Below are 21,421 nucleotides of genomic sequence, written 5' to 3' on the forward strand. Positions count from 1 at the left end.
TTATTTTTTTTGCACCCGATTTATTCTGTTTTCAATTTTATTATGCAATTTCTGCAAGTATGCTTTTATTTTGAATTTGAACATCATTTTCTCTAGTTTGGGGCAATAAATTTTTGTTTCTCTGGTTGTACAATAATAAACTGGTCGATTATGATATTTTTATTTTTGATTAGAATTATTTTCCAAATACACTGGCTCAGAATGAATCAAACAAGCAACTACTCTGCATGTAATGAAAATGAAGACAATCTAACCGCAACAACTTGTCACTTCATGGAACATACGTTGGAGATTGAGGCAAATAAATTTGAAGAATCTAGTGAGTTTAATATATTCATTCAGTTGGGTTAATGATAATAATTGACTTTTATTTTAATGGAAAATCAAGTTAAATTTCAGATTTCAATGATGAACACGAATTTCCTATTAAACGTTGCTACACCGGTCAGCAGAAAAGCATGATTGCCATTTTAGCGGGAGCAAATTTGTCCAGCACAATTGCTTATTCATTCATTGCACCATTTTATCCTTTGGAGGTAGGCTATGATAGCTTGCACTGAGATAATTATTGTTGAATAACTTGTTGCATCTTTTTCTTTCAGGCTAGAAAGCATTATGTCGGCAAATTGGCTGTCGGGGTAACGTTGGGAATTTATGAATTGGTGATCTTTTTACTTTCTCCTTTACTGGGCTCTTTCGTGAGTATTTATTATATTGAACTTTTTTTTGAAATATCAGAATTACAGCGTTAGTAATGATTATTATTTTGCGTTGCATGCATTTATGATAATTTAAAATTCAAACGTACAAATAATATTATAATTGAATTGTTTATTTATTAATCCGAAGTTAAATTCATCATTTCCGTTTTATTCATTGCGAATTCTTTTACAATGAAGATGTATTTCGTTGGCCCTAAACTGCAGTTTAACATGGGTTTGTTTGTACTTGCGGTCAGCACAATTTTATTCGGGTATGTTAAATTTTGTTTTTTAATTCCTAGTCCACTTTCGGTTTGATATTTGAATTTGAATATTTTCTTACTATCTTTTTTCGCAAGTCAAAACGCTGATATTCAGATATTAATCTAAATTAATATATTATTATGCTGCTGCTGAAGACAAATCATTTCATAAACATGTATGAATAAAATCTGGGCAGCTCAATGTAGAAAATCTTTTTGTGAACATTGATTTTTTACTTAATTATTAAAATCCTTTAATTTTTGACGTTAATTAATCGACAGTTTTAATGTTGAATGTTGTTAATATGGTAAAAAATGAAAAATGTTATTTTTTCAAATGCACAGACTGTTGAAATGGTCACCGCCAAATGGTACATTTGTTACTTTGTCGATTGCAGTTCGCGTTGTTGAAGCTCTAGGAAATGCGGCATTTTTAACAGCATCATTGGCGCTTGCAGTGCAAACATTACCGGACAATTTTGCAAGCATTATTGTTTGTTTAATTTGAATAAAAGCTGAGATAAAATTTTAATTCCACTCCATTTTTCAGGGAGTGTTGGAAACATTTTCTGGCATTGGGTATACTGTAGGACCGCCGCTTGGAGGATTTTTATACGACGTTGTTTTCTTGTTTCAAATGTTATTAATTTGTGTAAATTTTAATTTCTGTTTTTCAGCTTGGTGGATTTGATTTGCCATTTTGGTCACTTGGAGTTGTTTTGATTTTTACTCTCATTTTGTCTTTATTAATTATTCCAGAACAACATGGTAAGCAGAAGTGGAACTTTTTTTTTCTCTTTTTACCATTTAAATGGATGAAGTTATGAATTTTATTTTTAAGACAATGCAAGACGTGGACAACTTCATATGACTTCATTGTTGCGCGTTCCATTAGTACTTGTTGAAATAATCAGCATTACATTTACAGCAGCATCCATGTCATTTATCGATCCTACTTTAGAAGAGCATTTGAAAGAAGTAATTTGAAACGATATGTTCAATTATATGATGAAGCTTAATATTTGTTTATTTGAAGTTCAGCATGTCCAGCTTGAACATTGGACTTATGTTTTTGATTACTGGCGCTGCTTACTGTATTTCAGCTCCCCTATGCGGCTATTTCATCGATAAACTAGTATCTAACGTTTAAATACTCCACAAATAATTTGCTATTTTGAAGCAATTATTATATTTAAAATAATACACAACGAAGGTAACATTATTCATGCATGAAATATGATGTTGTATAATGTTGAATATTAAAAACGGTACTTTTTTTCAATAGTTTCCTTTAAATATTCTTATGAATTTGATTTTTAGTTTAATATTTCATTTTCAATTTTTTCCTACATTTTAGAATGTTTCATGAAAGTGTTCATTTAGAAGTGCCCAATGACTTTCATGGTTGCCGGAAACATTCTCGCTAGTGCAGGCTTTTTTATCATTGGACCGTCTCCTTTGATGAAGGCAACAAAGTAAATATAATAATATTAATTTGTTAGAGTGCATTATATAAATAAGCATACATATATATTTGTTTTAAGTAAATGTAAATATAAAGTATGTAAAAAGAAAGCTGTTAAATGTTATTATATTACTTAAAAGTACTGTTTTTATAGATCAATTCTTTTGATGTCTGTTAGCCTTTTTTTGATTGGAATTTCGATGGCTTTGATGCTCATTTCACATTTCAATCTGTGTCTTCAAGCAATAAAGTTGGTTTGAAATGTTTTTTTTGCGTATTTCGTTTTGTATTACTGAGCACAACAACACCCTAATTTTAACAGGAGTCAAGGGTACGCTGATGTGGGTGATGCATCTGGAATTATATCTGGTATTTTTAATGCAGCTCTATCTCTTGGGTAATTAATTAAATTGAAAATTTGGCAATAAATTTGAGCAGTTTAATTTTCAGGGCTTTTGTTGGTCCGACGGCCGGAAGTCTGTGCGTCGAGTACGTTGGCTTTTCGTGGACAACAACTTATTTATGTGGTTTGCATTTGATTTCAGTATATTAATTTACTTTTATTTATACGTAAAATTTCATATTTTTTTGAATATCTTGTATAGGCTCTGCTGCATACGTTGTATTACTTTTGTTGTTAACGAGTACAACGGATGCAAAGAAAATGTCAATTCTGCATTTTGGAAAAGGGATGAATTTGGACAGGCACAATCAAAAAACAATTTTTATTGTTTTCTGTGGTGGTAATTCTTTAAAAAATATAATTAAACATCAAACTTGTGGAAATTATGAATCATTTGACTAAAGCATATTGCGCAAGTTGTCTATGTTAAATTATTTTCATTTAGAATGAAGCGGAAAATGTTGATGATTCATAATACCAATTTGAAATGTTTTGAAATTGATATTAAAAAATATCATTCAAATTAACATTTGAATTAAATTAATTTTTGCATTGTTGCTTAATTGTTCTGCATTTCTAGTGATTATGAGAAAGCGAATATTGTGAAATTTACAAATTAATGCATCAGCCAATGCGAGTTGTTTTCTTTTTCTTATCAGAAAGTGTTCTTTTGGCATATGAAATTTGAAGATTTTCAAAAATTTTTTCTCTGACGCAGTCGGATGAAGAATAAAAGGAATGAACAACTGAAAAACTGTCAACTTTACATTAGCAGGTACGATGGCAATTTATTCATATTTTATTTTTTCATTTTCTAAATCATTTTATTTACGTTCAGACGTATCCTTTACATTCAATTCCGCAAATTTTACACTTTCTCGAAAATTAAGTTTAGCATTAAAATTATTTTCATTATAATTTTTCTTGAAAATACAATGATGAAACTCATCGAATAACATTTCTGAACTTCAGTAGTATGTAAAGTAGTCATAACAGTGTTAACAGTTACTAAATAAGCTAATTGTCCTGAAACGTTCTTCAAAGTACACTGAAAAATACGTTTCGTTTTAAAATGCGCATTAAAATTGCCAAAGGTAGGTTAATTATCATAATTAAACATGGAAGCATAACGATTAGGCTAAATTGAAGGTACAAGAGAGTTGCAAGGCAGAGCTTTCCGTATACCACCATACTGTTCTAAGCCCGCTACACGATGCTGTTTTAAATGTAAGCACTTATTACGAAGAAGTGCAGTCGCAGAGTCATAGTTGGTTCATTTCAAGACCATCACGAAACATGGCTGCATGATAATTAGAGTAAATTGCAGGTATTAGAAGATTGAAGCGATCTAATCAAACATGTTAATATGATTTTAGCGGAACAGAATCAGCAGTTATGAGGCACGGAAAGAACGCACACTGAAAGACGAATAAACAAATTTCATCAAAATTATTTATACTTCTAGAGGTATGTCAAGATATTTAACTTCGACGCGATGAAATTGTTTGTATTTAAATATCGCCAATTAGGATGTGTTTCCGTAAATCTGAATCCATATTCACGTTTCCTTCATGATTGCTTTCATTCCAACAATACGTGAGATGTGATGAATTCTCCTCATATTTCTTTGCTATACTAGAAGTTGCTATTCAGTGGATATTAACAAAACTTCATCTATTCAAGTTCACTCAACCAGTTCAAATTGATTTTGTTGGTAATAATATTATAATATTTGTGCATGCTAACAACGGCTTTCAAACAGTTCAAGTTGTTTGAGTTGAGTTTTATGGTATGAGTGAGTGCACAGTAACGCAAACTTTCAAAGAGATCAAGTCGATTGAGTTGGGCATTATAGTATAAATTCATGCTTACAGAAATTTTCAAACAGTTCAAGTTGATTGAGTTGAGTTTTATAGTATGAGTGCATACTAACGCAAACTTTCCAGCAATTCAAGTTGATTGAGTTGATCATAATTTTATAATATTTGTGCATGCTAACAAAGACTTTTAAATAGTCCGAGTTGGTTGAGTTGATCATAATTTTATAATATGTGTATGTCAATCAACATTGCATTAACCTGGCGCTAGTTGGCATAGCGATTTGTGTGGTCACATGCCAACCATATAGTCCTCAGTCACACACTGCTCCGGGAGTTCGAAGTGTCACCACCCTCTCCCTTATATATGCAGGTCGAACTTTTTCCGTATCCCAACTTTTTTTGGGAAGTCCACTTAATTATAATGACACTGTTTGTGACTAGAGTGCATTGTTATTGTCTGCAGCCACATTGGGGTGTTTGGCAATATTAGGGGATAATGTTTTAATCAAACACGTTGATGTGTTCTTTTCAAAACCGCGAACGGTTATCTATGATACACCTGAATTATAGCTGAAATTTTGAAATCGTTGCTCCCCTTATAAGATATGCAGGTCAAAGTTTTTGCGTATCCCAAAGTTTTCTTCAATATCCACTTCATTAAAGAAAATTAATTGAAATTAATTTCTCCTTAAGTATGTCGCGAACTTCAACCTGCGAACGATTGAAAGTATTTTTGTTTTAACATCAGTAATTAGAGTGATTTCCATAAATTGAAACTAAGAATATTTAAACAGTCCGTTGGTTTTTTACTTCTCTTCTAAAATTATTTTCTAATCTGAATTATAGTAATTCTAAAGTATTTTTCTTTGCTGTACTTGTTTTTCAGTGGTATCGGTGAAAGTTGCATTAGATTATTTTCAGAAATTACCAAAATAATTGCTTTTATTTCATTTTTTAAAATGTTTTCGTAAAAGCTATCTTTTAATTTTAATGTGCTTTGGAGCTTTCTGGGAACGTTTTTCTTTTATCTGTGGTTACTGCCAATCAAAGCAACTTCATTTTCATTGTCTTTCTCTGATTGTATGGTAAAATAATTAATTTTGGCTGATTATGTCAAAATTCAGCATTATTATAATTATTATTTGGAAAAGTGATTTCTCCAATGTGCAATGCAATTCCGTTTAAAATTGAATTGTTGTTGTGAACTTGAGAGTCATATTTTGTTTACTATATGAAATATATTTTTCGCTTATCTGTTTTGCAAGATGTCGCTTGCTATTTTATATTCATCATTGTCTCCAAATCTTGAGGTAATGAAAAATTATACATAAAAATTTAAGTTGAAAATTATTAATACAGAAGGAAATTAATTAATCTTCATATTACATGCGTAATTGAGGTGGATTTAGTTTATTGCCTTTTTGTATGAATTTTTCGAATATTTTTATATTTATGCTCAGTCATTTTTACACGAATAATTTATTGAATACATATACATTGTATTAATTTAGCGTATTGTTGAATTTAATACCCGTGTGTAAGTATTTTGTAGGTGCAATATTCGAAATTTTTTATTTCGTACCATTGAGATACCTTGGATTCTGACATTAATATGATGTTTTATGAAAGTTTATTTAGTCTTCTAACTTAGTAACGATTTTGTTATATCGTATGCTTATGGAGTGCATTATGGCGTTTGCGTAATTTAAAAAAATGAAATATTTTTCGGGTATCTCGTTTGTAAGAAGTGGAGGAGGCAAGTTTTTCGTAGAACAATTTGTTTGTCCATTTAATTGGACTAGTTTTACAATCAAGCTTACTTACGTGAAATGTTGACCACGTCAACAAGTGGGGTCATTTAGGCTGAAGTTATTGCTTTGATGGAATTTGTGGTATTTGTAAAATTGCAGGACTTTTGTCCTTGACCAAATGAATAATTTTTCTACGCATAGCCCACGATAACTGACCACTTTGTTTGAAATAGACCAGCTAAAATTTTTCTTTATGTTTATCTTTTTAAATGTTGTTTTTCTGGTGGACACATTCAGCTTCAACATCATTGAATTTATTGAACTTCATGTGTTGAACAAACTAGACAGCAAACGCAGCAGTTGTGCTTGGCAGTATATGCAAGCGCACACGCATCTTTGCTAGTAAAGACTTACACTTAAGCTAATTACTAAGTAAACGTGTTTCAGTAATAAAAAGAATTCCCTGCTTTATTTGCCGCAGTAATTGATGTTATAGAAAATAATGATTAGCAATTAAGCATTTTTATAGATTTTATTTAATAATTACATGAAAAGAACAATTTTTCACAAATCAGATCATGTTCAAATGAAATACTATGCATCCAGTGATTGGGTACTAAATTTAAGAGCTGAAACAACTGAATATCAATCAAATGATAGGATTAGAAATCTCCTTTTTGAAGGTTGGGAAAATTTTGAAGTTACACTGATGAATTGCCATGTTCAAACGATTTGCTGTTTTATGTTATTAAAATAATATAACAAACGTATTCTGGGCATTTTTAGAATATTTTAGGTCGATTCTGTTTCGATAATGCTACAGCTTACATTTCATTTGCAACTGCTCAATTTATTTCCCAACGACTGATATACGAAATACTTTTTATCCATAATTAATAATGTTAGCATTTTTTCACTGTGATCAAAATTTCTCACAATGGCTTTATGCTTTTATTCTATTTATTTTAACACATCAATTCATTTTATAGAATTCAGTATAATTGAAATACAATTATTGTTTTTTAGTTTAAAAAGCATACTCAACATGTCATAATGGTATTGGACGCTATGCGTGTTTCGTATGAACTTTTCGATTTATGTGATTCACGTGATTGCAGCAAAAAAGAAAAGTACAAAGAAGTTTGTGCTTCTAAAAGAAATGGCCAACTTTGGTTCCCACAGATATTTTTCGGTGAAGATTATTGCGGAGTATGGAGAAATTTATTTTTCATTTGAGAACACAGTTTTATACATCAAATGCATTAGTGCAACAGTGAAATTTCGAGCTGTTGAATAGAGCAAAGAAACATCTTTTAATGAGCAACGAACAAAGTGTAGATTTTAAAGTTGAAATTTATTTTTCGCGCTTTTCTTATCAGTTTAATGTTTTGTCAGATTATGAAATGCAGGTATTTTTTTTGGTAGAATACCGAGGAAGCCGATGTGTACGTGCTGATGTATATTATTCAGTTTCATTTCAGAGCTGATACGCTTTCAGGATTACGACGATTTCGCCGAAGCAATCGAATCCAACAAATTGAACACTTTTTTGAAACTTGCCCCAGCAGAAACATCTGCAATCAACGAGCAAGAAGTTGGTGTGAAAAACGTCGGCGAAGATGATGAAGCCAAAGATAGCGACAAACCATCTGCAACTACTGCAAGCAATGGCCATGATGATGATGATGGTGGCGTTGTCGACGAAGAAACAGAAGTATAGCTTTTGATAATTGCACAAAAAATGAATAAATAAAAAGGTGAGTTTTGTTGAAGGATAAAGTGGAAGAAGATTCAGAGAGTTTGCAAAAGTCAACGCACGAGGGGTCGGCTGATGATTCTGATGCTAATTTTGATCGTGGTGTATCGTCTGAGGCACTTGAAGAAGAGGTCGACAATAAGGAAAGCGACAAATTAGAAAATACCACTGATGAAGATGATGAATCTAAATCAGGTATGCATTTATCAGTGGAGAACAGTAGCAATAACGAGTGTTCACCTTTGAAAGAGGAACATGTAGATGAAAAGAGCATCCAAGAAGAAGAAGAAGAAGAAGAAGAGGAGGAGAAGGAGGAGGGGGAGGAAGAAGAGCCAGAAGATAACGAAGAAGAAGAAGAAAAAAAAGACGATGATGAAGAGGAAGATAGTGAACAACAGCAAGAACAAGAAGAAGTCAATGATAAAGCAGAGAAAGAAGCGGAAGAAGAAGAATTGGATAATATTACAGAAGAAGAAGAAGAAGAAGCAGAAGACGAATTAGAGGTGGAGGATGATGAAGAAAGGAGTGATTCGGAATGAAAAATGGTAAATTAAAAGCATTTATAATAGAAAAAAGTTCTGTGGTATATTATTTTTACGTTGGAAATTAGTCTTGTTGAAACGATGCTCCGCTAATAGAAAATTCTATTCATAATGCTAAAATTAAATTTTCTGCGATAAAATGTGCCACTTTTTCCATTGTATAATATGATTGCATCGAGCATCCTAGTTTTTGGAAAATTTACACTCGTTATTGTTTCAGGTGATCTTTTTGAAATTCTAATTGAAATTCTACATATTAAATTTAAAATAAATTGTGAATTGTTTTCTGTTTCAACGCTGCTAGTTTTTCTTAAGCCATTTCGTAAGAAAATCAGTTTGGGGATGACAGATGTATATATATATATATTAATATGATGCAATGAAATACAGAAATTTAAAGTACAATTTGTTCTACAATTTTGTTTCCTGAATGAACATTCTAAATCAGTACTGAATAATTGATCAATTCAATCTTTGTATTCGTCGAGGTGTTTGCGAATTTTTTTTCAACTTGATTTCGGTGTTGCTGCTTTATAGTAGATGGACATGAGAATTCTTGCAACCTAAACTTGCTCAAATTGTTGGTTGCTTCTTGTTGTTAAAGCAAAGTTTTCAAGAGAAGTTGATCATCCACTGAACTCATCGTGCAGAATCTATTCTATCCACCGTAAGGCGGTCAAATTTTTGTGTTCCAACCGGAAGTTGGCATCAGCACCATCATTGACCAGATGAAATAAAATATTCTGTTTACATAGTTTCGTGCCGGACAGTCAATCGGAAAGACGCTGAATTCTGGTAGCAAGATTGAAGTGATGAAAAATTGAAAAAGATGTTCGAACCTAAGCGACAGATACGGTAGAAAAGAGGCAACTGACGTAACTGACATGTGTCGAATGACGCAACCGGTTTTAGTGGCATCTGATTGTGTATTATGCATGACAGCGAAAAGAATCAACTACGTATGATGTTTATCCTTTGTTTGCGGCAGCTTTTATTTCAAGAGTCATCTCCTACCTATACTTATTCACATAACATGTAGTATTTTCTTCGTTTGTAATATTTGACTGAAATTAAACACCTCAAGTGAACAATCAAGTCAGTTTCAGTTGTGAGAACGTGCATGCGAGCAATGCTTTTTAACGAAACAAGTTCAAGTTCCAATGAATTTGGATCAACCGCGAAAATTTACAGTTACTCATCCTGAGCATCAGTAAATCGAGTCCAACACCACCTACACGTGCATTAGCAAATGGAAAATTGGAAATCGCCATCCAAATCCTATGTGCAAAAATCATCAGTCAGTGTTACTTTTGATAAATTTATTGATGATTGTATTTTTCGAAAAAAGCGGTCATTTCCAAGTTATGAAAACAAGATGCAACACAGTGTTGCGCACTGGCGACATAATTCGCTTGAACACAACAAGATAAATATTTGATAAATTATATACAGTTTCCTGTTTTTATCCAATTTTTCCTTCCTGTCTTTTAAATTCCTGATTTATGATGGACAGTTTGACAAATTTTCGCCCGAGCAACCCAAATTCCACGCACGTATCCTATTTCAACTTAAAATTCAATTTATTACAGTATGCTTGAGAGTTGTTCATGTTGTGCCTTTCAGTTTAGCAAAGACGACGCGGCTTTGTTGTTTGTTGTGAAAAGAAGCAATTTTATCAGTGTGAAATTGTTTCAGAAGTTTAAAATTATTGCCAGTGATGTCGCCGACGTGTTACAACGGAAGGACGGTGCTGTTGTGCGCTGACGTTGAAGATTGAAAATGGCCGAAGACTGCGCATCGGACAGTTGCTCAGATGGTAGTCGTCACCAAAGTGAACAGAATTGCAGAGTGGCGAGGAAAGTTAGGGGTAAAAATATTCCGCTAATTGAAAGTAGCTTTTGCCAAGTTTGAAAACGAACAGCTGCTGTTTTCGCAGGCATCAAAGCATCTCCTAGCTGTGATAGCGTGTTTTTCCACTGTGCACTGAATCGTCTCCGTCGAAGGCGTTCCACTAAAACAGACCACGTGCAAGGCCATAAAATGTCTGGGGTGTTGTTGCGCTGGTTCCAACCGTGGAAATGGCGTCGATTGAAATCGAAAACTGCCACTAATAAAAACTCTGCCAATGGCGGTAAGTGATAAATTTCAAAGTTTATATGCACTTGTGGTCTTTCATGGTGTATTTATTTTATTTTTGGATTGTTTGTTTTTCTACCATTATCAGTTAGCTGTTGATGTAGTTTTCTTTTTTTTTCTTTTCCACTTCAAGCACTGGTGCTAATAAACGGCCGCTTAGTGATATGAGTAATTTGATCAGTTTTCCGGAATCCGTTGCGAACAATTTTCTTTTAATGCAGTTTTCTACTTTGAGGAAAAATTTCTAGGCGTTGTAGCGATTGCGTGGGGGTAATGTGGTCGTTGCTTAACAGCTTTTAATTGACAGATGAGCGCATTTGAATTAATGAAGAAAAAACACAAGAAATGGACAAATTGATAGACGTTGCTTTAATAGTTGTTCAATTTTTCAATTTCCTTGACCATGCTTCGCATTTACCATTGCCCAACTCTGACGGTTTTGTCAGTTATTTTACCTTCAAGACATTTCTCATTGATCCGCTGTTCATTCTACTCAGGGCAATTTGTCATCTCGTTCTGACCTTCTTTACGCATACTGTATCATCATGCGCAATATATTTATTGATAATTAGGTGTAGCGTAATGCTGACTTCGTTTATTTATTTTAATTTTAAGTGTTTCTTGAACAGCTTGTGGAATTTAATAATAATTGATTGCTGAAATGGAAAATTGCCTTTAAGTTTTAATCTTTTCAGTTAAATAAGCTTTGTTTTCAAAAATGAAGGTCATTTTATGCATTCGACAGTCAACAGTTGGTATAATATTGTAAATTTATTCAATTATCCCAATGCAACGTAACTGATTTTTCCATTTTCTTTTCCACAACAAATATTTCAAATGGAGCAGTTCGCTGGAGTGCTTCAATTAATCAGAAAATGTTGGCAGTGAAAGTTGTGTTGACATTGTTGTCGAACTGCTTTTTTCTCTACCGCAAATGGCAGTGGTGGAATAATTTTTGATTTTCAATTAAAATGCCAACGAAGATATGAGATTCACGTGGCATGTTTGTGATAACATTTCGTGTTTCCAACGACTGGTATGCGTGTAATTTCAGTTCGCCTCCGTAGTTGGTCTTGGCGACGACTCGCGATAAATTGGTCTGGCAGTTTTTTGCGCGGGGAAAATGGGAAAAAAGTTTAAATCCAAAATTTGAAATCTTTAATTTTTTGTATTTCACTTCTCGTGATGGTTTTTGTTTTTTTTTTGAAAAAATAATAGCGTCATGCGGTAGATAGTTTTTATGAAAAAAAGTTGTTGAATAGCGTTGACGCTCAGTTTCATTGTTCATTTTGATATAAATTGAGGATGCATTTTATTTTATTATTTTTTTAAATTATTCAAATAATTGGTTTGTTTTGTTTATTGTTGAAGATTTCATCAAAGCAGTGTGTATGTGTATGTGGAGAAATAATTTATTTTTTTTTACATATGCGACGGGTTTCAGCAGTGATGTAATACATATATATGTATATTCTAGCTTCAATAGACGGTGAAAGTAATTACAGTTTGATGAACTGGTAATAATTTTTCTTGGTATTGGAGAGAACGAGTTGATTAAATAAAGTACTATTGAAGTGTTGATTGTGATTTTTTTGAGGTGATTGTGCTTTGCATGGCCAAATCAGCTCATGCTGAAGTGGTTATTTTTCAATGAATGGTCGGTTGGATGCGAATGGTGTTTTTAATTTTGAAGAGAAATTTTTAGATCAATGGGAATTTTAATGAATTTTGTTTAACTAGCCGCATTATGCTCAGCTTCATCGCACAGCGAGTTCACTTTGTAGTTATTTGCTGTTTGCGTTGTTCGGATCAATAGTGAGACAAAAGGACGAAGTGGAAATTTATGAAAATTCTACATTTAGTTAGATAGTTTGTTTTTTCTTCAATTGAAAAATCGTATAAAAATAATAGAATTGAATTGATAATAGAAGAAATTGTACGGTATTTTGTGATTTTTGGTCAACAAGTACAATTGTAAAGAATAAGAATAGAACCGTAGTTGTGCTTGGTTTGTTTCTCTGCATCCATCATCGTTGTTGTTCTTGTTGTTGTTGTTGCACCCACCACCTTTGAGCCAATGAAATTCGGTGGGATGTGAAAGTTTGAAAATGCCGATTTGACGGATTTGCATCGAAGCGGCTCCAGTTTTCCAATTCTTCCTTCTGCTTTGATCATTTGAATAATTTCTACAGCACTTTGGTCAGATGAGTTGCTGTCCGTTGAGGGCAATTTTTCGCAACCGAAATGCTTCAAATTCCGACATGCGCTTCCTCGGCCGACGTGCCGTTGCACTTTTATCACGCACCAACAGAGGTGAGATTATTTGTTCTGCTTGGTTTTACTTTTATTTAAATGACAGACAAACCGAAAAGAATATACTATTAATGCGAAGCAATGACGGTGATTATGAATGCATTGATGATTCTGAATCGGGGAAAACTTGTCGACCGGACGAGCAATAATAATTGATATCAGAAACAGTTGTTGCTCTTTTTTTCTTTGTTCATTTTTAATTTTCCTCCCCTTCTGGTTGTCCAATTTTGCTGTTCATTTCCTTTGCACAATGAATTCAATGCACTTCATTCATTGTCGAAGACGGTACAATTAAGCAGGGTGGACCAACAAGCAGAGCTTCAGTGTTGGTCGAACAGGAAATTCAATTTCCCCTATTCACTCATTCATTTATTTTGAAAAAAAAATTACATCAAACTGCATATTGTCCATTTGGGAAGGCAAAAATTGATATTGTTGAAATAATTTCTCATTTTCAACCTGCATCTTTGACAGTATCGCAGCACATTTCTCCCTCCCCCATCAACCAACTGGAGGTTAAAATTGATAAGAAATAATTAAAAGGAAGAGAAGTGGGTAGAAAAGCAAATAACGCAAATTGATTTACCACAGACGGTTGTTTGTTTGTAATTTGCATATAAATTTGCATTAATCGAATCCCCTTTGCTCGTCGTACGGTATTTCCTTTTTGTATGATACTGTAATGATTCACCTGCGTCGAATGAATAAATCGATTGATCGACTTGGAGTTGTGAAATGGGACGACAAGATAAAAAGTGAACATTTAATTGATTGAACAAAATTAACAACGAACGAACTGCATTAAGTTTGACGAATAGCGACTGGCGTTTTTGGATTCCAAAATGACAATATTAATCAAAGCTTGTTCAATGTTTTGAATTTTGATATTTAAGTAAATAAATTTGTGAAAAAAGAAATTTATTTATTTATTTATTTTCGAAACTGGAATTTAAATTATTGTATTTTTTTTTGATTTCTCGATGAAAAAAAGCATATCCCAGTAGGTCTCGGTTGGTTTGATTGAATTGCTTGGGCACAATTGGACGCGGCAAACAGATGTTGGCAAGTTTGAATAATTGAATAGCGGAATGTTTTCGTTTCTTTTTTTCTGGTTTGAATTGAAATTGCACCGAATGTGGTGAATTGGATTTTGACGCGCAATGAAAATAAGAAAGAAAAAAAGAATACTAATTTTATTTAAATTTATTTTTGAAATTGAAAATGATGAGCAGGATGTTGTGATGTGTGAAAATGAATTTCAGCTGTGATGTTATTACAAATTTTGAAATTATTCGAAACTTGATTGTTGTTTTTTTTTGGGTATTCTCCGCCTTGTGTTTGATGTTTTTGAAAACATTTCCCACGAATCAGTCGGTCAGTTAGTTGGTGGGGGGGGGGGGAGCTTTTGAACAGCTGAGCCGAGAGCAGATTCTTAATACGAGGTAGGCGATGTTAGCTCTGAATGAAAGGACAACGATGTCTTCTTGCATAAATAGACTCTGCTTAGCTGCTTGGTGAAATTGCCGCCAGCTGAAGTGGAGCAGCAGCACACGCGCGCACGTGTAGAGCTAGCTATTTGGAAGAATGCAAAAAGCGCTTTTATATATATATACGTATATATTATATACATGTTGGTGGTGGTGGTGTCTCATATTTACGAAAGTTGTTTTTCATCTTTTGCTATAGTTGCCATTGTGATTTCATCTAGCATTGGCTGTGTTGTTGTACAGTTGGGGGGAATAATAGTAATAATTCAAAGAAAGAAAACTGAACATGATTTATGTGTTCACTATTGCACAGATAGACGAACAAATTTTGATCGAAGAATGTGCTGATGAAGTTTTGCAGTCGATCGATTTTGCTTTGTTTTTTTTTTGATTTTCTAAATTTTATTTAGTGACAAACCGACTGGATATTGAAAATTTTGTTGACCAACAACAACAGCAACAGCATCAGCATCATGAAGTAGAACAACGACGATTGGATAACGACACTTCAGAGCATGAACAGTTTGATGAAGTTATTGAATGTTCGTCGGATGGGTCGAGATTTGTTGACCAGTGTGCACAGTCGAGTGACCAGTACGATGGTCAACTGGCGTTGACCGAAACTGAACAACAATTGGACAGGATCACGGTGTTGCCGCCGGCCTACGTGGCAGTGGTGACCAAGTCGAAAACCGTTGCCCACGTTCAGAGCGCTCTGATAGTGCCTGTCGACCAACCGGAAGAAAGCACAAGTATGCGAAATGGACTCTGAAGTTCACTTTTTGTTGTACAATGGATTTCTTTTTTTCTTTGATTCTTAGGTGAAAGTGGTGTGCCGGCACCGTCGGCGCCGGTCACGTTCAGCAGACGCGCTTTGTTGCACAACGACGCCGATATACCACCCACGGAATCAGAATATCCAGAAGAATTGGGTGAGCGCGTTGTTTTCGATTTTCTTTAAATTTAAATATACGCTGTTTGATTTGGTTTGGTTTAAGATTGTGAATTATCTCCAACGATGAGCAGCTTTTCGGGCAATGTGCAAGAAGTGCCTGCCAAAGAGCCGGACTTGAATGCCCAGCCGGTAAAATCGGCCTTGCGCAGGCGGGTTGCGTTCGCCGATTCCTTGCAGACCGACTATTCGGCAAGTCCGTCACCGTCGACGAGGTGGATGACAAAATTATTTTTTTTGAAAGAAAAAATTATGAAATTTCATTAATTGTGGGTAAATTTCAGCACCAAGAAGAGGATTACCACTGCGGTCAGCAGCCAAGTGGCACCCCAACTGATCACTACCGCAGTTGGTGACGCTGACGACGACGACCTCGTCAGCAGTGATAGTGATGATGACGAGCCGATATTGTTTCGCGACAGGCAATCTGAAAATGGAGATGAGCCTCGTTTGATGGGTATATTAATTTCAATTTTATTGCAATTCAAATTTTCCACTTTCAGGTGCTCTCGCCTCGAAAGTGTACAGAAAAGATACGATATCGTTGCGCGATGCATTGGAAGGTCCTTCTTCAGTGGCTTCGCTGGACATTCCCGATCAAACCCAGCAAGAGCGACGTGAAAAAATGGAACAGATCTCCGTCAAGCTGGAAAGGTAGGTTTGTTTGTTTGTTTGTTTGTTTGTTTCTTCATGGAAATTTTTTTATTTTTTAGGAAACTCAGCCAACGACCGACCGCTGAAGAACTCGAGCAGCGAAACATTCTCAAAGGTGAGTGAGCAGCATTTTTTCTTTTGCCATATTTTCCGCTCACACGAAAATATATTTTCAACATTCAACACAATAGACGAAAACTCTCCGGCCATGTCGAAGCAAATTATGGAGCAACGCAGGCGTATGCTCCTGAGGAAAGTATGCGGGATCATTGTTTTGTCCGATTGTTCGGATAGAGATCGATTTATTTGGCTAACTTGTTGTTGTTGTTGTTGCTTGCAGCTGAGCTTTCGGCCCACAATTGAAGAGCTCAAGGAGCGGCAAATAATCAAATTCAACGACTACGTCGAAGTGACCAACGCCGAGATGTACGACCGTCGCGCCGACAAGCCGTGGGTTCGTCTAACGCCCAAAGATAAAGTGAGCCAATTTCCATATATGCATATGCAAAACTGATTCACAACTGACAATTTTCGCTTGTTGTAGTGTTGTTCTGTTAGAATAAGTTTTTCAGTTAGTTGTTTTGTGCTTCGTTGAAAATTCCTTTTCTACTCTTCTTATTTTTATTCTTATTTTAATTCTTATTTTTTTCAACGACAATAAATGAGTTTTTGCAGTTGTAAAAGGAACCGCGTTGGTTATCTCTATTGATGCTTATAGAAGAAATTGGCCAAAGTATATAATCATTCAGAGATAGATGAGCAATGAATTGATTAGGTTGGCTGCTGCGTTGAGTGTATAACTTTTATTTCTGAAATTGCTTTGTGTTATTATTATTATTATTATTATTATTATTTATAATAAGAATAAGAAATAGTGGAAACAACTGTCATCATCTGTTTCAGATGTGCAACTCGAAATTTGCAATTATTAATATTATTGTTGTTTTCTTGTTTTCTGTTTGTATTTTTATCATTTCATTTACAGGCTGCCATACGTAAAGAGCTGAACGAATACAAGAGCTTTGAAATGGAAGTCCACGAAAAGAGTAGACAGTTCACACGGTATGCATTTTTGGTTTCTCAGTTTTTTATATATTGCTTTGCATTTTTCATTCATCCATTTAGTTTTCATCGTTCATAAATGTGCTAAAAACATTCCCACGAGTTCTGCACAACTCTTTCTCCCTGTTCCCCCGTGCATCTTGTTGATTCGTTGCTCTTTTTTCTTTGTTTTTTGCATTTCAAATGCGGCTGTTTCTTCTGTGGTAGTGGGACTTTTGCTGCTCGTCTGCGCGCGGGATACTTTGTATCCTCCACCGGTCTGTCGTCTGTTGTTCTTCCGTTGCAATTACCAACGGACCATTTGAAACTGACCACTGGCTGACTGACGTGAATCCAAATTTTTTCACACCCTTTTTTGCGTTTTCAATGGACTTGTATTTTTCTTTCTTTTTTCTTTGGTCAGCTCTTCTGCCTTCATTGTGTTTTTTTCTGTCTCTCTCTCTCTCTTTCTTTTTATTTTATTTCTTTTTACCATTTGCATCATATATATAGAATCATTCGCTTGGAAGAGAGCGTTGCCTGTTGAAATTGAAAACGGTTACATTAAAAAAAACACTTTTACCTTACACAAGTTTTCCATTTTTATACACTGATAGGAGTCGTTTGTGGTGCTACAACAGCCTATGTAATTATAATATTCATCTTCAAGAAGGGAAGTGAGAGAGAAGAGAGGAAACGTGCAATGACGACAATTTGCAAATTGCTGCTTCTACTATAAACTATGAATGCACGCAGCATATCCGGGCAATTTATAACATGACAAAATATTTTTTTCACTTATTTTTTCCCTTGGACATTTTCATTTGCACAAGTTGCATGCAGTCAACAAGTGCCACTGCTGCTGCTGTTGTTGTTGTTGTTGTTGTGCTTTTGGTTGCTTCTGGTCTGGTGAAACGCTTCTTTCGAAAAGTGCAATTCATGCAATATTTGCCAGTTCAATAATTTAGTATGGTTTATTTTCACTCTGCACACTTCCGTTTACTGAATCAAATGCTGCTTTGAAGAAATTGATGAAGCAGCGACGTTTTGGATTAAATTCGAAACAACAGCAGCAATAACAACATGCATTGTTTGTCCTTTTTTCAACAATGGAACATTTGAATTTGAATTTTATTTTTTAATCTTTTATTCGAGGCTTCAATTCTGCAATTATATTGGTTCCATGCAATTTGCAATGAATGCTGCATAAAAATTGTCTGACCGACCGACCGTGGACAATTAAAAGTCGAAGTGGACGTGCGAAGGCATGACAGAATTTCTCATGCATATTTAATATCCCAACGTCGAATGACGACTGAATTTCAAATAAATATTTCTCGTCAATACAACACAACAAAGGAGAATGTTTTATTATACGAAATAAATCCTTTTTTCAGGCAATTTTTTTCTGAAAATGTCGAAAATCATATTATTTTTGTCATATATTCCGCCTGTGTTGGTGCTTTGAAATTCATTGAAAAGCTACAATCGACGGTCATCAATCAACAGAACAAATTCAACTGTTTTAAAAAACATAACAACCGATCAATCAATCAGTCAAATAATTGCGAATGCTAGTTGTGGTTGGCACATGATGATGATGATGATGATGAGGCCCAGTTGCTTCACTTTCTTCTCCTCTTTAAGCAGAATGCGCATTAATCCAGATTTTTAATTTCAATACTACGGCGTTATTTCAACATCAACTGCAACTGTGATTGTTGTTGTAATTATCGTCATTAAGCGAAAGCTGAATATAAAATAGCAAGCTATTTTTGGCAATTGTAATCCGTTTAACATCTCACAATATCTGTATTTCATTTCTTAAGCAATAATCCTATTCACTAATGCTACTCTGCTTTTACACGAATGCTTTTTGTTGGTTACAACTGGAATATTTTTGTCGGATTAAACAACAACAACATAGACACTTGTTAGCTTTTATACTTTTTTTCTTTCTTTTCTTCTCTTTTCTGTTTTAATTATAATAAGAAATGGACTTGACACACTGAAAGAAGAAACATTGCATACAAAATTTTTAGGCAAGCTAAATAATGCTTTTATGAACGAACTATAATAATAATAATAATATGAAGAAGAAGATAAAGGCGTGTTACATAGTGCCAAAAAAGTTCAAAATGAAAATTATCAAAGTGAACAAACAACACTGTTTTTTGTTGGTTGCTGAACAACTACGTTGAGATAGATGGTTATGTTTTCAAAGTTTCAGCTTTTCATCTTTTACCTGCTTCAAAAATCCGGCTCGCATGTGTTGAATAATATAAACGGCCAGCATGCGCCATACCGTTGCCGCCTCTTCTTTGTCCGCGCTGTCGAAGTCGTCCACTTTGGTCATTTGGTGTCGCATGCAGAGGACAATCGCATCTTGGAACGTGTTCCAGTGATCAATGCGGAAACCACGCTTCGCATATTTGGCATGCTGACGTCCGATGCGTTGGAGAATGTCGTTCAACTTGGCCGGCCAGTCGAGGTAACGAAGCGCCAACGAAATTACCTGGACAAATTTCAAAGCCTGTGAGCTGAACTGTGGACAGTCCCGTATGTCGCCTGACCAATTGGCAAGCACGGGGAAAAGCTTCCTGGCGTCGGGCTCGTTGCGAAATATTTCCGAATAAATATCCGTACCGAGCTCGTAGAGCGAGGTGAAGTCGTCCCGCCAACTTTTGAACAACAACGACCGCTGGTGAGAAGTCAGCTGCAATTCCTGGGGAGTCATGTCTTCATCGCCCGCTACAAACGCATCCCGCACTCGAGGTGTCACCATCGATACGAACCTCCTGCGGAAGCGTTTAGAGCCATTTTCAAGCCGCCTACGCACCGGACTGAAGCGGCAGCCAATCGACATCGACATGTTGCTTTCACAGCCATTTTCACTCCTGCTCGACCGTTGTCCCATCAGTCAGTTTCTACCTCAGCTTGGTTCACCTGGGCCTTTCGAGCATGCAGATCGATCACACGGCTGGGTTCATGGTTTGTGCAGTCAAATGTGCGAATGCGTTTCACCAATGCACGTCACATGCACGCTCTGCTTGGTCGTCTGAAAATTATCCGTTTGTTACTCAGTCCCAGTCAGAGACACATCATTATGCGCTTTTTCGAACCCGTCACTTTGAATACTGCCCTGCTTGCTTGCACAAGCTTGGTCGCACTTGAAAATTCACTTCCATGCGATAGCGATTAGTGGGGAATAATTTTAAATCTATTTTTCAAACTTAGCACCTCATTTGTTGCAAAGCAATCGCAATTACTGAAACTCAGACAGGCAAAACAAAAGGCCGAAGCGTTAATTTTATTCCCTTAATTTTATCCGTTCTCAGTTTTCCAAACGCGAAATTGTCTACACTGCACACCCTGTTTGGTAAGGTTGTCGGTTGGAAGGGAGCAAAATTTTTTCCTTCCAATTGCACATTCTGCTGGAGCACTTTGGCGCACAATCGAATGGAAAATCTGCAATTTGAAGTCAGTCAGCTTTGCATGGTCACACCCAGCAATGCTCAATCTGCGTGACCGTGCAAATTATCCAAATAACAATAAAATCGGACTGATGAGCATATTTTGCGGACTAAGTGTTTTTTATTGTTGTTTTTTGTTTTTTTGCTGCTTTTTCAAGTTAAATTCTCATTATCATTTTGTTTGAAATGGAAATCCTTTCGAATGTTGATTACAGAAACAACCACTTCACTATTTAGCACGGGGAAAAGGGAAATTTTGTCAAATTGATTCAATCGATTCAATGAAACACCCACCAGCACAAAATGAAAAGAAATCTTCGTCTGATTTCGAAGAGAAATATATAAAGAAATGAAAACAAAATACATTTTTATTCATGCAAACTACAGCAATAACTTATTAAAAATCCAATCGAAATGCATGCTTTTTCTTCTTGTTTTGGAATTGGGAAAGGAAGAAGTCTCTTCATTAATGGCTAATTTAAAAAATAAATAGCACTGCCAAGTGGGGGAAAAGTAAATATTTAATTATTATCATCCATTGCAAATATTAATTTACTAAATTTGAATAAATTCAGCACTATCGAATCTACTTCAAGCAATATTCAAAAATGAAAATACCCATTACAATTGTTGCAGTTGCTTGATTTCTTCTGCCTTGTGAAGT

The 21,421-nt window shown here is 35.0% G+C and overlaps 6 protein-coding genes across 6 annotated transcripts; 5 read left to right on the forward strand and 1 right to left on the reverse strand.

Moving 5' to 3' along the window:
• The first annotated feature begins 201 nt into the window (after nucleotides 1-201).
• On the forward strand, nucleotides 202-752 carry Tsp_08782 (conserved hypothetical protein). The gene is made up of 4 exons (XM_003374006.1): nucleotides 202-319; nucleotides 400-536; nucleotides 603-702; nucleotides 739-752. Exons 1-4 carry the CDS (start codon nucleotides 202-204, stop codon nucleotides 750-752), a joined length of 369 nt encoding a protein of 122 aa, XP_003374054.1.
• A 147-nt stretch (nucleotides 753-899) lies between these two features.
• Tsp_08783 (transporter, major facilitator family) lies at nucleotides 900-3,307 on the forward strand. Its single transcript, XM_003374007.1, has 12 exons — nucleotides 900-973; nucleotides 1,310-1,457; nucleotides 1,515-1,583; nucleotides 1,642-1,732; nucleotides 1,806-1,942; nucleotides 2,001-2,099; nucleotides 2,348-2,439; nucleotides 2,584-2,679; nucleotides 2,752-2,826; nucleotides 2,880-2,956; nucleotides 3,035-3,159; nucleotides 3,278-3,307. Exons 1-12 carry the CDS (start codon nucleotides 900-902, stop codon nucleotides 3,305-3,307), a joined length of 1,113 nt encoding a protein of 370 aa, XP_003374055.1.
• A 3,682-nt stretch (nucleotides 3,308-6,989) lies between these two features.
• Tsp_08784 (SH3-binding, glutamic acid-rich protein) lies at nucleotides 6,990-8,698 on the forward strand. Its single transcript, XM_003374008.1, has 4 exons — nucleotides 6,990-7,124; nucleotides 7,430-7,511; nucleotides 7,885-8,117; nucleotides 8,177-8,698. Exons 1-4 carry the CDS (start codon nucleotides 6,990-6,992, stop codon nucleotides 8,696-8,698), a joined length of 972 nt encoding a protein of 323 aa, XP_003374056.1.
• A 1,782-nt stretch (nucleotides 8,699-10,480) lies between these two features.
• Tsp_08785 (hypothetical protein) lies at nucleotides 10,481-11,111 on the forward strand. Its single transcript, XM_003374009.1, has 3 exons — nucleotides 10,481-10,568; nucleotides 10,638-10,832; nucleotides 11,086-11,111. The coding sequence occupies exons 1-3, from the start codon at nucleotides 10,481-10,483 to the stop codon at nucleotides 11,109-11,111; spliced, it is 309 nt and encodes a 102-aa protein (XP_003374057.1).
• Nucleotides 11,112-13,098: 1,987 nt separating this feature from the next.
• Tsp_08786 (phosphatase and actin regulator 4) lies at nucleotides 13,099-17,384 on the forward strand. Its single transcript, XM_003374010.1, has 8 exons — nucleotides 13,099-13,150; nucleotides 15,048-15,389; nucleotides 15,636-15,804; nucleotides 15,874-16,046; nucleotides 16,093-16,243; nucleotides 16,303-16,358; nucleotides 16,435-16,721; nucleotides 17,229-17,384. The coding sequence occupies exons 1-8, from the start codon at nucleotides 13,099-13,101 to the stop codon at nucleotides 17,382-17,384; spliced, it is 1,386 nt and encodes a 461-aa protein (XP_003374058.1).
• A 1,602-nt stretch (nucleotides 17,385-18,986) lies between these two features.
• On the reverse strand, nucleotides 18,987-20,069 carry Tsp_08787 (putative globin). Its single transcript, XM_003374011.1, has 2 exons — nucleotides 19,530-20,069; nucleotides 18,987-19,034 (listed from the first exon to the last, which is right to left on the reverse strand). Exons 1-2 carry the CDS (start codon nucleotides 20,067-20,069, stop codon nucleotides 18,987-18,989), a joined length of 588 nt encoding a protein of 195 aa, XP_003374059.1.
• Nucleotides 20,070-21,421: the final 1,352 nt, after the last annotated feature.

The sequence above is a fragment of the Trichinella spiralis genome (assembly GCF_000181795.1).
Source record: "Trichinella spiralis strain ISS 195 chromosome Unknown Scfld6, whole genome shotgun sequence".
NCBI classification, from domain to species: domain Eukaryota; kingdom Metazoa; phylum Nematoda; class Enoplea; order Trichinellida; family Trichinellidae; genus Trichinella; species Trichinella spiralis.